General features: G+C 44.4%; 1 protein-coding gene and 1 long non-coding RNA gene across 2 annotated transcripts; one reads left to right on the forward strand and one right to left on the reverse strand.

Annotated features, from left to right (window-relative positions):
- Window positions 1–1,264: 1,264 nt before the first annotated feature.
- STYX (serine/threonine/tyrosine interacting protein) lies at window positions 1,265–15,563 on the reverse strand. Its single transcript, XM_051772202.1, has 11 exons — window positions 15,301–15,563; window positions 6,620–6,652; window positions 5,804–5,857; window positions 4,907–5,004; window positions 4,402–4,462; window positions 3,648–3,684; window positions 3,481–3,520; window positions 3,347–3,397; window positions 2,774–2,846; window positions 1,947–2,040; window positions 1,265–1,777 (listed from the first exon to the last, which is right to left on the reverse strand). Exons 1-11 carry the CDS (start codon window positions 15,355–15,357, stop codon window positions 1,704–1,706), a joined length of 672 nt encoding a protein of 223 aa, XP_051628162.1. The 5' UTR covers window positions 15,358–15,563; the 3' UTR covers window positions 1,265–1,703.
- LOC127463132 (uncharacterized) lies at window positions 14,475–17,190 on the forward strand. The gene is made up of 2 exons (XR_007900665.1): window positions 14,475–14,691; window positions 16,774–17,190. It is a non-coding gene; the product is annotated as an uncharacterized LOC127463132 (long non-coding RNA).
- The last annotated feature ends 354 nt before the right edge of the window (window positions 17,191–17,544 follow it).

The raw sequence follows: 17,544 nt of genomic DNA on the forward strand, positions 1-17,544 counted from the left end.
GTTCTCAGCAGCACTTCCCTGTTCCTGCTGATCACTGGTTGAGAACTCCAGGGCCTTCACATTCCATGGGAACAGAGGTTATTAGCTGGAAAGCCTCACCCTGTGTTCTGGCTCAGCTAAACAACCCTGACTCACTGTGGGATGTTTCCTCCTCAGGTGTCACCCACATCTGTCCCAGAGCAGCTCCAATCCAGGCACGGATTTTCAAACCAGGTTTAACTACCCTGACATGGCCAAAAGCTCCACGTGCTCCAGAGGGACCAGCCCTCAGCAGGCCTTCCCAGGAGCTGCAAGGCCAGGGAAAGGAGACCCCCCCCAATACTAAACAACTGCACTGTTTAATTCCTGTCCTCAAATCCACAGATCTGTGCCCTCAGGGAATCCCCCCAGCACAGGCTGTCCATTCTGAGGTGGCAGAGGACATTCCCATCCCCACATGGCCATATCCAAGTGCAGGGGGATGCCCTGATCCCCAAATCTTGAGCCCACCTGCTCCATGTTAAAACACAGTCCAGGTACAAGCTCAGATTTCCCAAATCCCCAGGATTTTCTAACAGGTTTGTGAAGTGCTCAGTCCCCACAGTGCTCCCAAGGAACCATCATTCCATTCCCAGCTTTTATGCAAGAAACATTGGGAAATAAAGCAGATGCAGAACTGGGACTTGCACAACCTCTGTGCTGCTGGGACAGGAGAAGAGTTAAAGCTGCACAAACCACCCTGACAATTCCCAATTTGGAAACTTCAAAGCACCAACAAGTGTCTCCTTAGTTGACTCCAGTGTTTCACCAGACCTGAGGTGAATCCTTGAAGTCTTGGTCCCAGAACAGGCAGCGCTTTGGGCCTCAGTTTTCAAACAGCACCCCAGGTTTTTACCTCAAATAATGCAGCTGTTGTCTTATAACAGCAACTACTCCTTCAGTACGAGTTTGAAGATGTTTGTTCAACTTGAGTTAACCCTTAACTCATTTACAAGCAGCTTTTTAATGCTGGCTAAAAGAACTCAGCCTTGACGTGTGTCAAATTGGCTGCCCTCTGTACTAGCCCAACACATGATTATTTTATTAAGTCATCAGTACCCTGTTCAACTTTCACTTCCATAAAACAGGGAGATTTTCAGAACAGTCTTCCATTGGTCCCAGAGTGCCAGTCTCAAGATAATTCAGTGTACAGTGAGGTTAAAACACTGCTCAGCTCACTGCCAGCAGCAGCACATTGTGCAGCTCCTAAAGCTCGTTTCTACCACGAGACATACTGAGAACAAGGTGAGTTTTAGCAAACTTTTTCTTTACTAAAGTCTCTTGTTATAAATTACACAAATAACTTTATAAACAAATCCCCCCCCGCTTGCATTTTGTTTAAAGTAATAACTTTATATCATACAAATAAAGAAATTTCAAGTATGAAAAGTGCATTATTGCAATAATACCTCTTTGCAAGTCCAAAAATCTTGGTTTAGGATAAAACTGTAAAGTGTAAAAAAGGAGTAAAACAATCAGTGCCATCTATTCATTCAAGAAGTCCAACATCTTAAAAATGATGCTTAGTGTGTTGCAGAGGCAGATTTACATCTGAAAGCAACATGTAATTGAAAAGAAGCAATGTGTGTTCATTGTTTTGCATTATTAAGTCATTTTTTTTCCCCTAGTTTTCTTCACCTTTCTTGGCAGGAATTCATAATACAAACAGTGCTTGTCCTCAGCTCTCATCCATTCTGTGCTGCTGCCACTTGCATGGTTCCAAGTTCTTCATCCTCCTCGTGCATCCTCTTTAAACTTCCTGCAAAAGGGAGAAGAGGGAAGTTCAGTCATTGGAGAACAGAATATTTAAGCATACTGAAGTTTGGACACAGCTTGCACACCAACTGCATCCCAATTTATTCTGCTCCTAAAGGTTTACTTAGGGGAGTGTAAAAATCCCCTCACACACAACAGGAGGGGCTTCTCACCTGTATTCCCAGGTGGAACCGAGAGGGATCTCTCCAGCTGCAGTGGTGACATCATCTGGATGGTTAATTTTGCTAGATAGATGGCTTCATATTCCTGAAAAGGTTGAAAGATGCATGATGCAATTAGCAATTAATTTGGCATGATGCTTTGTAAGGATGAGGAGGATGAATTCAGAGAGTTCACTAGGATGGACTGGAGAGTATTTTATAATACTCTAATTTTATAAGATTTTGGAGGAGGAGAATCTTTTGTTGCTTTGCCACGAATGACAAAAACCATCAAGGAAGACAGAGCTGAAGAAAACTTCGGGGATGACTTAAAAAAATGGCTTTAAGGAACACACAAACTTGGGAGACACTCAATCATCTCGCTGCCAGCCCTCAGCAGAGACACTGCAAATCTCTGTCAGCACGCTGCCTGCCCGCCAGACCCTTGGAATATGACAGAGCAACTCCAGGATTCTGCTCTTTGCTGCCTCAGACTTGTGAATCTCCCCAGCTCTGAGTGCCAGTGCCAAGCAGCATCACTGGTAGGTGCCACAATTCACTTGGCAGCTCCCTCAGCCACCAGCAAAGAGGTTTCAGAGCCTCTTAATCACTGCACACACCAGGGGTTTTTATTTCTCCTTCACTCCTGGGTTTTTTGTGTCTAAAGCTTCAGTCTCAGGAGCTGGGGTGCCCACTCATCTTCCTGCCAAGCCCTGCTGCAGCTCCTGACATTTAGCTGTTAGTAAATGTGAAGTCTGAGTAGAAATGTCTGTCTGGTAGGAAAATGATTCATTAAATGGCTTTTGAGTTATTATCAGAAAAAAAAAACAACCAGTCACCTGAAGTTGATGGACAAATCCAGCATTAGGATTAATACAGAATCTTCTTTCTTGGACATAAGTAAATGCATCCCTTAAAAGGAGAAGGAGAGAGAAAACACTTCAGTGGAAAACAGACTACACAAAAGTTTGTGGTTTGAGTCTTCCTTCAGATTATCAGTTCCTAGGAACTACAGAACCTCTAAACCCTCCAAAAGGCTGGTTTTACAACAAAACAGGAGGCAGTAGGTGTAAAATGCTGTTTGCCCAGCCCAGTCCTCAGCTGGATTTCCTCTCAACACAGTGCTTAGAACAGCCCTTGGGGCCTCTCCCATAGTTTTACATCCATGGATACAAGGCTGCTGTCCCACTTCCATTAGCAGCAGGTCCCTACTTCTTTAAAAAAAAAAAAAAAAGAAGGATTTAAACACACCTGCAGTGAAGTGAAATGGAATAATCAGCCCCTTGTAAAGTCCTCACTCACCAGGCAGTGTCACCTACTGAGACTGAGTGAACACACAACTGTTTGTGCTCCCTCCAAAGTGATTATTCACTTACCCCCCCTTGAATTAAAGCACAAATACCTGTTCTTACCTGTACTTCACCCCAAATGTCTCCATTATGTATGCAATAACTAAGGCAGCACTGAAAAGAAACGAACAGAAATCAGTAAAATATATTTTAACAGTTTATAAAAATATTCCTATGCAGGATGGAAAGTTTCCTACCTTCTAGAAATCCCTGCATTTCCATGGACAAGAACTTTTCCTGAGAAGGAAAAAAAAACCAAAACAACAAAAACAATAATTAAGATCCTCTAACACATACCACTAATTAGTTTTAAAGCTTTAACAATGTCTTAGTAGATGAAGGAAAGAAGTTAGTGTGATTTTACCTCCACTTTGTAAACTTCCATCAATAAATTCTTTAGTCTGAGAAGAAAATAAAAATTGAGTCAAACTTCCACGTTATTTTAAAAGCAAGTAGCAGTAACACCTGAATTTTGGTAGAATTTTTGTATCAGTCTTACAATGCACCAACTGGACATTTGTATTTCTTTTGTACTTTTAACTATCCATAAAATTGTCAGTGAAAAATTAGGTTTTTAGGTGGAAGAAGGAACAAAATGCTTTTGCTCTGTTGCAAACTAAATTAAAATAGAGAGGAAAACCCCATAGCACTAAATCAAGGGTTTATTCTATTGCCAAATATCAGCATGTAACTGTTTAAGTTAATGTTACTTTTTAATTCCTCTGCAGTAACATGTTTCAAGATGCTGTAAGACTCAGTTACAACACCCAGTTACTGTTTTGAGTTTGGGTTTGGATCTGATACAAGAGATGTAAATCCTCATGGGCTCAAAATAAAAGTTTCCCAAAGGTCAAGGTCCCCAGGATTCCCCCATTTCTTTGTTTTGAGACCAGTCCTTTTTAGTTTTATTCCCTTTTTTTGGAGACCATGGCAAGGCAAAGCTCTTACAACTCTGTCTCCACACTTGTTAAAAGGAGTTAATTACACTTATTAAAGTGTCACTTAAGAGCTTGGCAGCACTTCCAGGTGCCTCAGGCTGGGTATCCCAGATTTGAAACTGCTGCCTGTTAGTCAGGAAAACTCTTCCTGGGCAACTCCATTCCCAAATAAACACTCACCATAGGGAAAAATCGTATTATATTCTCAACTGGATTATCTGCAATATCCAAGACTAAATACCTGCAATGAGAACAGCTGCTGTGAGTAAACAACAACACTGAGTAGCTACTACTGGTACAGCCCCCCAGTTACTCACACCTGCAGGAGGATCCCAGCACTTCCCTCCTGGCTTTGCTTCCTGATCTGAGCTCCAGAAATCCTACAATTAAGGAAAACTCTGGAGCTCTCCTTGTGAGGAAGGAAGTGAGGAACCTTCTGTGACATCCCCTGACAGAATCACCTCTGAGAACCATCAACTTTAAGCCTGAAGTTGCTGCAAACTGATGGATAATTCTCATTTCAGGCTCGTCTGGAGTTCAGCAGGACAGACAAACTTCATGGGTTGGATTTAAACTCTTTCTGCACCTCAGCACATTTTTCAAATGGTTTTGACATCATGAAAATATTCGGAAAGAACACCCACACACACCCAAAAAAAAAAAAGGAATCTGGATGGTTTCTCACCTAAATAACTGTTGGAAGTTTGGTTTAATAAAATTTGCTTCAATGTTTTGCCGTATGCATATTACATGGGTTATTCCATGTTTCTGAAGGATAGGTAGCTGTGGGAAGAGAAAAATAACATCTTTTTGAAATTACAGATCCATCTATTACACAGTAATAAAAAGAAAAGGTTATACTTAATAACTATATATAGTTAATAAGCATATATATATAAAAATAAGGATATAATATATATTTAATAAATATAGACAACAGGGCTATATCATGTGCTCAAAGAAAATCAGAGCTGGTTTTCTAGAATTTAGGGTGAAAATTGGTGTCTTTCAAAATGAGGAAGCATTCCTAACAATGCCAAAAAGATCAGGCATTAAGGGAGGCATTCAATGAACTTGTTTGTCTCTGCCCACCTCTCACTTCGCCTGAAGTTGCAAGTCCCTACACGATGGAGGAATTTCCAGCCAGCTCTGGATTCTTGCTGGAATGAGACCATGAAAATAAGATCATTTAAAGTATGAGGCAAGTTTGCAGAGCCAAGCTGTGCCTTAGCAGTGTTTGATTTTATTGGAGATTTAATTGTCCTTGGTTTACTCTGCGTGTGTGAGTGCCCAGCTCTGATTTGTGTTGCAACACTTTAACGAAGGAAATAAATTGCCTGGTCTGAAATGGTCTCAAACTGTTTAAATTTTCAAAGACTTATATTAAATTTTAACTACAAGACTCAATTTCCATACAAATAGCTCAGACCATCCCATATTCCTTCTGCTCTGGGATCTTCCACGTTCCAGCTGAGGGCTGCAACCAAATTTACCCCTCTATGGACACACCTGAACATAAACCCACAGCAACAAATCACCACAGCAAAGCTTCCCTGGGAGAGAATATTCTGAAAAATCATACCTTGCTTTTCATAGCTGAAGAATATGGGCCTAAAAATAACCCAGGTAAAATTTCCTAGGAGGAAGAACAGACATTTAATACCATTTAATACCATGATGTGAAATAACTCATTTCCCTCACCTCGGAGCACGGCCGTGGAAACAAATCATTTACATTTTAGGGAGAGGTGTGTTATTGATAAGAGGACAAGGGGAAAAAAAAAATAGTCAGTTTGGCAGGATAAAAGAAACATGATCTTTGTGCAGGAGATCTTGTTTTGGAACTGGAATCAAGCCCTTTATTGGGACTGAGTTCCAGGTTGATTACGGCATCTCACCCAGCCCCAGATCAAGTGGAGGGAACTCTAACTTGGGATATAATCCTGTCTTGGAATTCATTCCAAATCACTCTCATGGAAAGAGAGGCACACTAGGCCTTGTCCTGTGTAAAGATTTGGCTGATAGATGGAAGGAAAACTTTAATTTTCCATCCTCCTGGAGAACACTTCCAAGCAAATTTAAGTCAGAAAGCAAAGCTCTGATACTTTTTTAGCAATCATCTAAAAACATTTAGAATGACAAAACTGCAATATTTGGGGGATTATGAAAAAAAAAGGACAAAATTAATTTATTTTTAGTACTTGCACAACAGAAATCCAGGCATATCTGCATTCCAAGCTGGCAAATCCTCACATTAATTAACTAATTAATTCTGTCTCCTGTGGTGCTGCCTGACACTTTACCTGTAAAGACTGATTTGATACCAGCTCTTTTTTTTTTCCCCCCTCACTGAATGCTCCATGTTTTTTGCCTCAAATGGTAAATGGAAGTGTCATACCTGCATCTCTCTCCTCATGGGATAGGTCCAATCCTTGAAAAATAAAATAAAAAACAATTACATATACACAAAATATCCTGGCAGAGATCTGTAGATGAGGAAGGGGGAAAAAAAAAAAAAGCTTTAGAACATTCTGTATTAGTCACAGAAATAGAAAATAAAATTCCTTTGCCTGGTACATTCCTGCAGCCACTGGAAAAACAGAGGATAACAAGAAGGGCAGGTACCTCCCTTAAAATCCACACTGCCTCACCTAATACACTCTAGCTGCCTTCATTGGGAATATTCAGGATTTGGCTTTAACAATTCCAGAAATTTGAGTGCATTCTACTTTTGCCCATCCTGCAGTTGCACTGGGAAGGATCCTGACACAATAAACACCAATCCTCCCTGTTGGTTAACTCACAGCTCCCACAAAACCCCAGACCCTCACGTTTGTGAGGGTTCACCCCCCCATTCCCAGCTATTTACAATCCATCAGAACTCCCAGAGCAAATGCCAGGATCAACATTCCCATCCTTTGCTCCATTTTAGCACTGCCAAAGCTGAACAGAAAAATGCTCAGGAAGAGTCTGTTCCTGTCTTTCCCTCCCTATAATTCCCACTGTCCTCTATTCTTTGACTCTCACACCCCAAGGAGTTGTAGCTGAGATCCCAGTTGTCAGTTGGAGGGGGAAAAAAAGGGAATAGTCCCACAAATCAAATACTGAATACATTTATTCACATAATTTTACTGTTGATTCACACACAACCAGCAGCCAGGAGAAAACTTCCCCTATGTTATGTTCCAGTGTCCTCAAAACCATGGGAAAGCTAAGCCCTAAATATTCCAGCTGTGAAGTGAGGTCAGGATTACACCAGGAAAGATCCCTTAAACCTGAGCACCTCCCCACTTGTACCAGGAGCATTGATTTCCCATTAAACCTCTTTTTCCCAATACAATAAAAACCCAGTGCTTCCCTCAGACACCCCCATGGTGAACAGGGAGGATTTTCTAGCTCTTGGTAGTGGAATTAGAAAGGATTTTAGTATCAGTGAAATTATTCTGGAAAGTACTTGGATTGAATCTGGGACAGCTCTTCTGAGAAAGCAAACAAACATTGAGCCACTCAAAACAATCCTTTGGATACCACCTGAAGTGGTAGCACAAACAGGGAAATAAAATGCACTGAAATGGGTTTTGCTAAAGACACAGAAGTAGCTAAATTACTTCTGCATGTTCCAGCTGGAATAATAAAAGCTCCTGGAAGCAGAAAAGTAAAAATGCTGTGACAAAAGATGGTATTTTCAGAACTGTACCCTTTGAAGGTTGACCTGAGAGTGTTTAGCATAACCCTGTTGTCTCACTGCAGATACAGAAGCATCATTCACTCCTCCAAAAGCAAAGAAAACCCATTTTTGTCCAAAAATAAAAGCAACACTAAGAGCAATAAAAGTCTGAGAAGCTTATGCTGCACTCCAGGACTACACACGAGCACTTAAGTGGGGTTATTACTCTGTTTGCAGAATTTAAAAGTCTTAATTTGGAGCATAATGAAAAGACAAATTCATGTCCCCTTTGGCTGAGGGGACTTCACAAACACAAGGCAAATATTCCTTTCAAATGCTTTAGAAGCAGGAATCTGTTAGTCCCAACAGCTGCAAACTCTGCAAAGAACTGAGTGCAAAGGGGCCCAACCCCAAAATACAGCACAGACGTTCTGAACAAGGCAAATGAAATGTCTGTGCAGGTCCCAGACATGGTCTTTGGTGTTCTCCAAGAAGGCAAAAAAGATACAGTTACCAGTGGGATTTAGGCTGCAAAATAAGTATCTGAGAGATGGTGTTGAAAGAAAACATTTAATCTGAGGCGAGTACACAAACTACTGAAAGAGTGATTGTGGTGGTTGCTGACAGCCCTTCAAGGCTTTTGAACCCAACAATGCCAGATTATTCAAATGCTATGCAAGATTATGTAAAAAACCCCAACCTGTTAATGGAGAGTGAACCCCAGCAGAGGTTTCATTTTAAGGAATTCATTCATCAACCCTGTTTTCCACCCTGTCTGACAAATAACAGCTGAAAGTTTCCCTTTTCTGCAGACCAAATGCAAGGATTCTGCAAAGAAAACAACTGATGATGCCAGAGATGGAGAAAGGGACAGCATTCCTTGGTGCTGAGGATTTGGGAGGTTCCCCAGAACATGGGGCAACAGGAAGACAAATTCATCAACACATGCAAGACACTGAAGAGAAGGAATGCAAAAAATAACCCCCACAACCCCAAAGTTTTACAGAGGAACCACTCACCTCTGACTTATCTCCCCAAACTAGACTGGGATTCGCTGGTGGACAAGTGCAAGAGATGCCTGTGCTGTAATTACCTTAATTATCTGCTGTAATTTGTATTTGCACAAATGAAATTCCAGGGGCCCTCTAAATTCAATTCCTGTCCCAGAATGGAGTGACTGGCAAGAGAAAAGGGAATAAAGAACATTTCAAAGCCCTCCCTTCCCCTTCCAAGGCCGATCTCCAGCTGAAATAATTTGAAGATATCAATTAACAGGTAAGACTTGTCCACACTACAAAGAGCTTCTTGGTATCCAATATCCAAACTGCATCAAGAATAGCTCTGTCAACACTTATTTTGTCCATATTTTGCCACAGCCACACCTGGTTTTCCTCAGAACACTTTAACAGCAAAAAACGACACCTTCCAATGGCACGTGGACATTTTTTTCCCCCTGAAAGAGCGACCTTGGCTGGGACTTCACATAAAATTGACATTATGAATTTTTTAATTAGTTTAACAGCCCTGACACCGAGATCCCCACGAAAGCAAAGGCTGGGGGTTTTTAAACACAGCACACAGCTGTACCTCATGCAACGTGCATGTGCCTCTCCAGAAGGAATGCAGTGCCAGGGATCCACGTGACGGGGCTTAACTGGTCCCTGACTGACAGTTTAAGTCTGCAGACCCGTCTGATTTTCCCACATAAAAGGCACATCCCCGGTCTTTGTCAAAGCTGAGCTTTGGCTGAAAGGCAATCCCAGCTCTGCCCTCGCCTTGGGATGGTTTAAACTCCTGCTGCCTTGTAATTAGCAGAGCCTGCAAACCACAGACTGGCCCAGATGAAGGGAGAAGCTCTCAAAGGTGCTGAAAATCACACCAGGAAAATAAATCTGATCATTTGTTTAAGGAGGATGACATTAGGAAGTATCTTTCCCAGAGTTTCACCGCTGCCTCTTACCTGCTCAGCATCACCCACCACCCGAATGACTCTCCCTCTTCCCAGACCTCAAATCCTTTGGAAAAGCTGCACACAGCTCCCAGTAAAACCTTCCTGACCACTCCAGATGACCCTTTCCCAACACTCAGCTCTTTTGTTGTTGATTTACAGCATCACTTCCCTCCCCACACAGATTTCTCTTCCCATCACAATCCATCACAGCCAGGACTTGTGCACGACTGACACCTCAAAAACCCAGGGCTGTCAGAATCCTCCTGCCTGAATCTGCTCCCCTGCCTGTGGTACCTTCACACGGGCTGTAACACTCCAAGTCTCTGCTCCCAAACCTGCTACAACGTTGTGAAGTGGAAGCTGCAGAAACTGTTACAGGGCTGCTCCAATTCCTTCATCCATCCTGGACAAATCTTGGCTCCAACTTTGTGCCACCGTACAGGAAATTCAAATTACAGCCTGACGGTGTCCTATCAGAAAAGTCAGAGGGCAGGACTGGATCAACTGCCAGCACCACTATCATCCCCCTTCACAGGATCCAGCTTGGATTGGGGATGGGTCCTGATCCCAAAGCTTTGTGCTGAATTCCCAGGCAGCTTTAAGTGTAAGTCATACAGTGAAGTAAAATCTTGGGTTTGAAAGAATTTTAGACAATATTTAAAAAACCCCTCCCAGCTGATATAGGAGGGGAAGAGGGGATGTTATCATTAAAGACCTGCACAAAAACAGAGTTAAATCAAGGCCTTTGTAAAACAGACCAAACACTGCCAAAAGAAACCTTGAAATACTAAAGTAGAACATATTCATTTGCCATCTTTTAATAAGCAGACAAACTAAATGAAGTACTGAAATCACATTCAAGAAAAATATTTGAGTATTACTGAAACCTGTCACCTCTAAGTACCACTGAAGGGTGGTACTTAAGGGCCTCAAAACGAGCTGCAAACAAGAGTGAAATGAAAGGTTGTGTCTTCAGTTTTGATCATGCTTCATGTAGTTGGACAGTTACATTCATTAAAAAAAGCTTTGAACTGAAATAGGTATTTTTTTAATACATGCTGAACAATTTCAGCTGGAAGGAACCTACAACAATTTGACCACTGCAGGGATATATAAATATATAATTTTTTTTTTCCAGGTAGAAATCCTGGTGCAAGTGTATAAAATATACAAAATTAAACCCAATTTTTTTGGTTCCCCCAAGGTGTGGGCATGGCACTAACATGACCAGAGCTTAAGGAGGTTAAATTAAGGAAGGCTTGGACTGCACTGCTATCCCAAAACTGGCTAAAGGCTGGTTAAAGCACCTTGATAAAGAGTGAGGTGACATTACAACCCTTGCATAGCTGTTTAATTCAAAGGTCACCACACTCAGGAAATGATCCAGGGATTGAGACAGTGTTCTACAGGGAATTCTGTGTATTTCTCAAGAGTGCTCAGACAATGGGAAGCCCTCATCCTTCAGATTTTTGCTATTGAAAATACAAAGGAATACAAAAAGCAGGAAGGTGGAGAGGGACAACAAGAGCAGGTGGGAATGAGAGAGGAAGGAAAAAGGGGACAACAGGAAAAGAGAGGTTATTTTAACAGAGGGAAACACAAACCATGGAAAAGGATAAAAGGTAAAACTAAAGGAAAAGTAGAAATGGAAAGCAGAAACATCAGTGATTCTTATTTGTCCCATTCTGGAACACTGGTCCAAAGGACACCTCTGCTGGCTCCTTAAATACCATCAGCACACAGGACCAGCAGCACTGGCTTCTATTAAAGCACAAAGACAAATTAAAAATAAACAACAAAACAGAATTCTTCTGCTTACAGGAAGCACAAAGCCAAGGGCCAGGAGTGCCCCACTCACACAGACTATCAGGGTTGTTTATAATGGTGCAAGAATGTCCTTCTCATGCCCCTCCTTGTTTTAACTGTGAGTCGGGCTGTGCTGAGGCAGATAAAGTCCCTTTACAACCCTCATTTAGATAAAACAACTCCAAATATCCTTTAACTCCCCAGCCCTCCAAACTGCTCCATGGATCCCCGAGCACTTCCCAAGGACCCAAGGCACGAGTTAATCCCGACTGACAAACTTCAGAGCACTTTTTTTGCTCGGTGTGGAGCAGCCTGAGAGCATCCCACAGAGCTGTGATCGAAATCTGCCACCTGATTTACATCCCCCCAGCACAACACAGCCTTTTTTTCCCCCTCCATTTTTTGGGCTCTAGTACGTGGGCAAGTAAAATAATTCTAATGATACAGCTTCCTACTTGTTTTAAAGAGTCTGCAGAGGAGGGGAATCGCTGTGTTTAAGGGGGTTATCTGTGTCTCCTATCAAAAGTAAGAGTAAAAAAAAAAAAAGTTGGACGAATTTGTTCCACTTTTAGACGGACTGCATCCTAGTTTAAAAAAAAAGCAGTCAAAAATACTCAGCATTTCAGACTAAATATAGCTGTCAAAAATGTAAGTGCCTTTAAAAAAAAACCCCATGTGCTAAAGAGAGCTCAGTTTTTATGCATAATAAAAAGGGAAATATGGCTGCTTAGTCAACAAGCTGCTAATTTAATTACAAAAACCCATGGAGAGTCCTAAAAAAATCCTAAATACATCAAGAATATGAGTTTGCTCAGCTTGCTTGCAAGCAAATATGCTAATTTTTTAGCAAAGAAATAAAATGGTAATTGCTGATGTGTTCCCATTATATGCATGCCAGTTCTTTTTTTTGTTTAAAATTCAATGGGAAAATAATTTCCATTAAATTCCTTGAATTACTCTAGTCCTTACTGATCATCTTTCCAGAAGTGTTAAGATGTCTCAGTACTAATAAGCCAACATGCAACAATTGCTATTAATCTGACCTTTTTTTAACAAGTTTTTAGACATACATGGTTATACTGGTGGGGAAAAAAGACCCACAGCACTTTTAAATTTAAGAAAGTTTGAGATCTTATCTTGGAAAATGTGCTAATTTTAGAAAAAGATATAAAAATCTAAGCTCAGAAGTGTTTCCATGCCACATGTGATCACCATTACTCACAAGACTTCGACATATTCACTATCACCAGTCTGTAAAAGAACAGAGTTTGCAGACATTCCTGGTATATCCCAGAAAAGCTTGGCAAGAATGATGAGTTATGGGGTTTTCAGATATTTCTCAACCTCCAAAAAGCACCAGGAGCCAAGTGGCTTAAACATCCAGCGATCTGTAACACCACGTATGGATTAGGGACAACATCCAGGCTGGAAAACTGACCTATTTATCCAGAGCACATCCCTGCAGCCTGGCTGAGTCAATCCAGGCTACTCTCACCCCTCACCACTTTCCCATGTGCCAGGAAGGAGTGGGATGCTGTGCAGTCAACCAGATCACAAAGTGATTTGGCTTTTTTTTTTTTTGAATTATTATTATTTAAGCTGACACTTGGTTACAAGTGCCAACAGGGAGAAGGGAGCTGGGGGTGGCAGCTGGATTGACTTAAAGAGGTGACAAAGTTGCACTTACTCCTTCCTGAGCAGCAGGAAGTCAACCAGGGATTCCCCGGGTTCTCCCTCCTCCCCTCCCCAATATCTTGAAATCAAATCTGCCAGGCCAGCGTTCAGCCACTCACCACCAGCTTCCTGAACTAACAGCAGGGATTACTCCTCATGATTACTCCTCACTGCCATGCACAGATGATCTTCAGCTTTCCATGGAAAGCTACATTTCGAGGGCAGAATGATTTTAGTTTGCTTTTCCAAAGCATTCTCTTAAGGATTAGGCTGAAGTCTCTCACACTTTGCTTTTAACAAGTTAACTCCAAGAGAACTTCAGTGTTCTCCATCGGCTTTAACCTTTCCTCAAACATTCCAGCTGTATATTACCTTGTATTTAGATCTAGTCAGACACAAAAGTAACACGTTGAAAAGGAGTTACAGCTTTTAAAAGCAGTCCTTGACATTCCCTACTATGTGAAATTCTAACACACCATCGTGTGTATTATATGTATATATCACACATCATATTATTGAGAGATAAAGCATGAAAAAGAACCAAAAAACAAAAGATGCTCTGAAGGACATTGTATTATAATCTCAGTTTTCATCAGTTAAGAGTTGTTAGACCGGCAGTGACCTCTGTTTTTATTCTTATTTTAACCACACACTCCTCTTTAGCCATTCTAGATACAAACATCCAAGATAAGAAGCCACCCAGGCTAATTTAGTTAACCATTCTCAGACATAACTATGCATATGGTGATTGGTTTCTCCAGAAAAATAAAATTTATTTAAAAACAAACAAATTACAGACCCCACAGGGTGGCATGTGATTTGTGTGGAGACACAAAGTGATTACAACTCTGTAAAAACAATCAGGATGACTTGTAAACTTGTGATCTTGACAACAAAAACAGAACAAAAAAAAGAGTCACTTACATATTTGGGTAATTTACCACAACAACACAGAACAGTGTTGTTAAAACAGAAATAAACGCTGATGTTTATGAAATATCTGTATATTTCTATAGACGCCTGAAGAGCTCAGATACTCGCCAGGCTGTGACATTTTGCATTAAATATCTGAGGCCACCGAAGGGGGGACACTCGGGGCTGTTTGTGACACACAAAAACACCAGCAGTGCCCAGGGTCAGAGCCGGGGACTCGGGCCAAGTTCAGAAATCAGACACCGCGCTGACCCCGCTGCTGTGACACCGCAGGGCACAGCTCAGCCCGGGCACACACCGCCACCTGTCCTAGTCCACAGAGAGGTCCTGGCTCTGGAACACCCCGAAAATACCTCCCTGGCGGGCTCACCAGAGCGGCAGATTGTTCCTGGAGGAGCAAAGAGTCCGCGGGCACCGAGTGCTTGGAAGGGACGGGCAGGTACCCACTGCACGTGGGGCGAGGGAGGACTGGTGTCCATACAAAGGGAGAGGGACACGCAGGGGGAAGCAAAGGGCGGATAACAGGAAGGCTGGGACACACCGGACACAGAGGAGGGGATATAAAAACGAGGGGGGGCCGCTATGGGAGGGCAAAAGCCAAGGGAGATGAACCAGGGGGGCTCCGCTCCCTGCCTGTGAGGGCGAGGAGGCCCTGGCACAGGGTGCCCACAGAGGCTGTGGCTGCCCCTGGATGCCTGGAAATGTCCAAGGCCAGGCTGGACGGGGCTTGGAGCGGCCTGGGATAGTGGGAGGTTTCCAGGCGGGGAAAGGCCGGAGGCAGCCGGGAGGGCGGTCTGAGAGAGGAACAGGGGGAGCAGAGCACAGCAGGGACGAGGGAGGGAGGATGCGCTCGGTGCGCCCGGGGGGTGTCACCAGCACAGCGAGGGACACGGACCCGCGAGGCCTGCGATGGATCCCGGCGGGAATCCCGCGGGCAGGGGTGCGGGAGGCACCGCAGGGCGGGCAGGGCTGTGAGGGGAACCCCCGGCGGGGGATGGAGTGCTCGGGCCGGGCGGGGTGGGGGGCCGGCAGCGGAGCTCCCGCTCACCTCAGAGTCCTCTTTGGCCTGCGGCAGCGCGGGGAAGGCCGGCTTGGCGAGCTCCATGGCCGGGCGCTGTCCGGGCGGGGCAGGACCCGGGGCAGGGCGGTTATTTGGGCAGCGGGACCACGGGCTCCGGCTCGGGAGCGGCAGGAGATGGAGGCGGCGGCGGAGGAGGCGGCGGCGGCGGCGCGCTCAGCCGCTCGCGCCCGGCCGCCATGCTGCTGCTGCTGCTGCCGCCTCTTCTTCCCTCCTCCTCCTCCTCCTCCTCCCCTTCCCACCTCTTCCTCCTCCTCCTCCTCCTCCTCCTCCTCCTCCTCCTCCCCCTCCCGTCCGCCCGCCCCCGGGCCCCGCTCCGGCGGCGCCCGCGCCCCGCTCCGCCCTCAGCGCCCTGCCCTCCCCTCACGGGCGGGCGCCGCCCCGGTTCCTTTCGTTAACCCCCTCGCGGCCCCCGAATCCGCGTTCATTAACCCCAAAATGTCGGCGAGGGGCGCTCGGCCCGTTAGCGGCCGTGAGGGTCCGGCTCCCCACACGTCGCGGCCATTAGCGCTCCCCGGTCGCCGTGGCCCGGCATTCCCGTGGGATCGCTCTCCTCACGCGCCCGCTTCCATTCCGGCGAGGGGGCACTCGCCCTGTCCCCCCATCGGGATGACGCTGCTGCCTCAGATTTTAGCTGGCGGTGCAAAGGGGGTCACCTACAATCAGGTCCTCTTTGCTGGGTGATGCCCGCAGATACATCGGTGCTGGGGCAGGAACCTGCTTTTTCTGCTTTTTGGGGTTCCCCGGTCCCATGCTTTGCTTGGAATCTAAATATGTGGAAGAAATTCAGCCGGGAGAAGGCTCCAGGGAGACCTCAGAGCCCCTTCCAATGTCTAAAAGGGCTCCAAGAGAGCTGGAGAGGGACTTGGGATAAGGGCATGGAGGGACAGGACAAGGGGAATGGCTTCCCACTGCCAGAGGGCAGGGATAGGTGGGATATTGGGAAGGAATTCCTGTCTGGGAGGATGAGGAGCCCTGGCACAGGTTGCCCAGAGAAGCTGTAGCTGCCCCTGGATCCCTGGAACTGTTCCCATCCAGGTTGGATGGGGCTTGGAGCAATGTGGTCTAGGAGAAGGTGTCCCTGCCCATGGCAGGAGGTTGGAATGAGGTGAACTTTAAGGCTCCTTCCAACCCAACCCATTCCATGATTCTACGAGACTTCACTTTAGGCTACAGTTTTCCACTCCTGCATTCTTTATTGAACCAAAAACCTGTACTGGTATCACTGGAATTTCTAAGGGAAGCTTAGTCAAGCAAGCAAAGTCAGTGGGTTGCTTGCCTAAATAAAACTGGAAGCGCCCTTTTGAAAATCCTTGCACTGGAATTTCGGGCACACCAGAAATAAAAACTGAAACTCTTCTGCTTTTACTACACGAAACCTTGAGAAATCTTCAACAATCACATTTCATCAAACGTTCCTTCAGCACTGCAATTTCCTTCCAGTGAAAGATGAAGATGGAAACGGAGGAGGAAGCAATGGGAAAACTGCAGCTCCCACTTCCAGCTGGTGCCAAGAGCAGGATCAAGGATGTGTGTTTGTAACCTTATATTGTGGCCCGAACTTCAAAAATGAGCTACAACCACTCCCAGAGCTCCAGGAAAGAGTTTTTCCTCCTCCAAGGTAGTGCCAGAGGCTCACCTTGCTGTTTCCATCACTGCAGTGCTCAGAAATGGACTTTTATTTCATTTTCTCATTGTTCCAAGCACTCTGGCTGTACGAGCTGCACTCAAAAGGGTGTTATGGCAAAACTAAAACTGAGATTTGCATCTTTACGCTCCTGACACGGCCAACAATAGGAAGTTGCTACCCAGAAATAAAGGTTTGTAACAACCATTAGCCAAATAAACAGGGAAATACTGTTGCCTGTCCTGTTGTAACTGTTCTACACCTCACACTACCTGTTTAGTCTCAGTGATGGGAAAGGAAATAAAAGTACAGCTACTAAAAATGCCAGAGATGCTGTTAAGAAGTGTGTTTCCTGAGAAGTCCAGAGTTAATCTAATGTACTTGTCTGTCAGCTGAGCATGCCCAGAGTAATCCAATTAGGATAATGAGAAGTAGCCAGAAGTTCAGTTTAGTGCACTGCTGCTGCAGTCCAACACTCAGGTGAGCTGTGCAGTGCAGTTGATCTGTGTGCACCCCTCAGGGCTTGGAAAACAAAAATATGGCACACTGACAGATGTCCTTAAAAACCTCAGCACCCTGTTTACTTC

Source organism: Manacus candei, unplaced genomic scaffold (genome assembly GCF_025592945.1).
Source record: "Manacus candei isolate 608988 ecotype Guabito, Panama unplaced genomic scaffold, ASM2559294v1 h1tg000150l, whole genome shotgun sequence".
Classification (NCBI taxonomy): Eukaryota; Metazoa; Chordata; class Aves; order Passeriformes; family Pipridae; genus Manacus; species Manacus candei.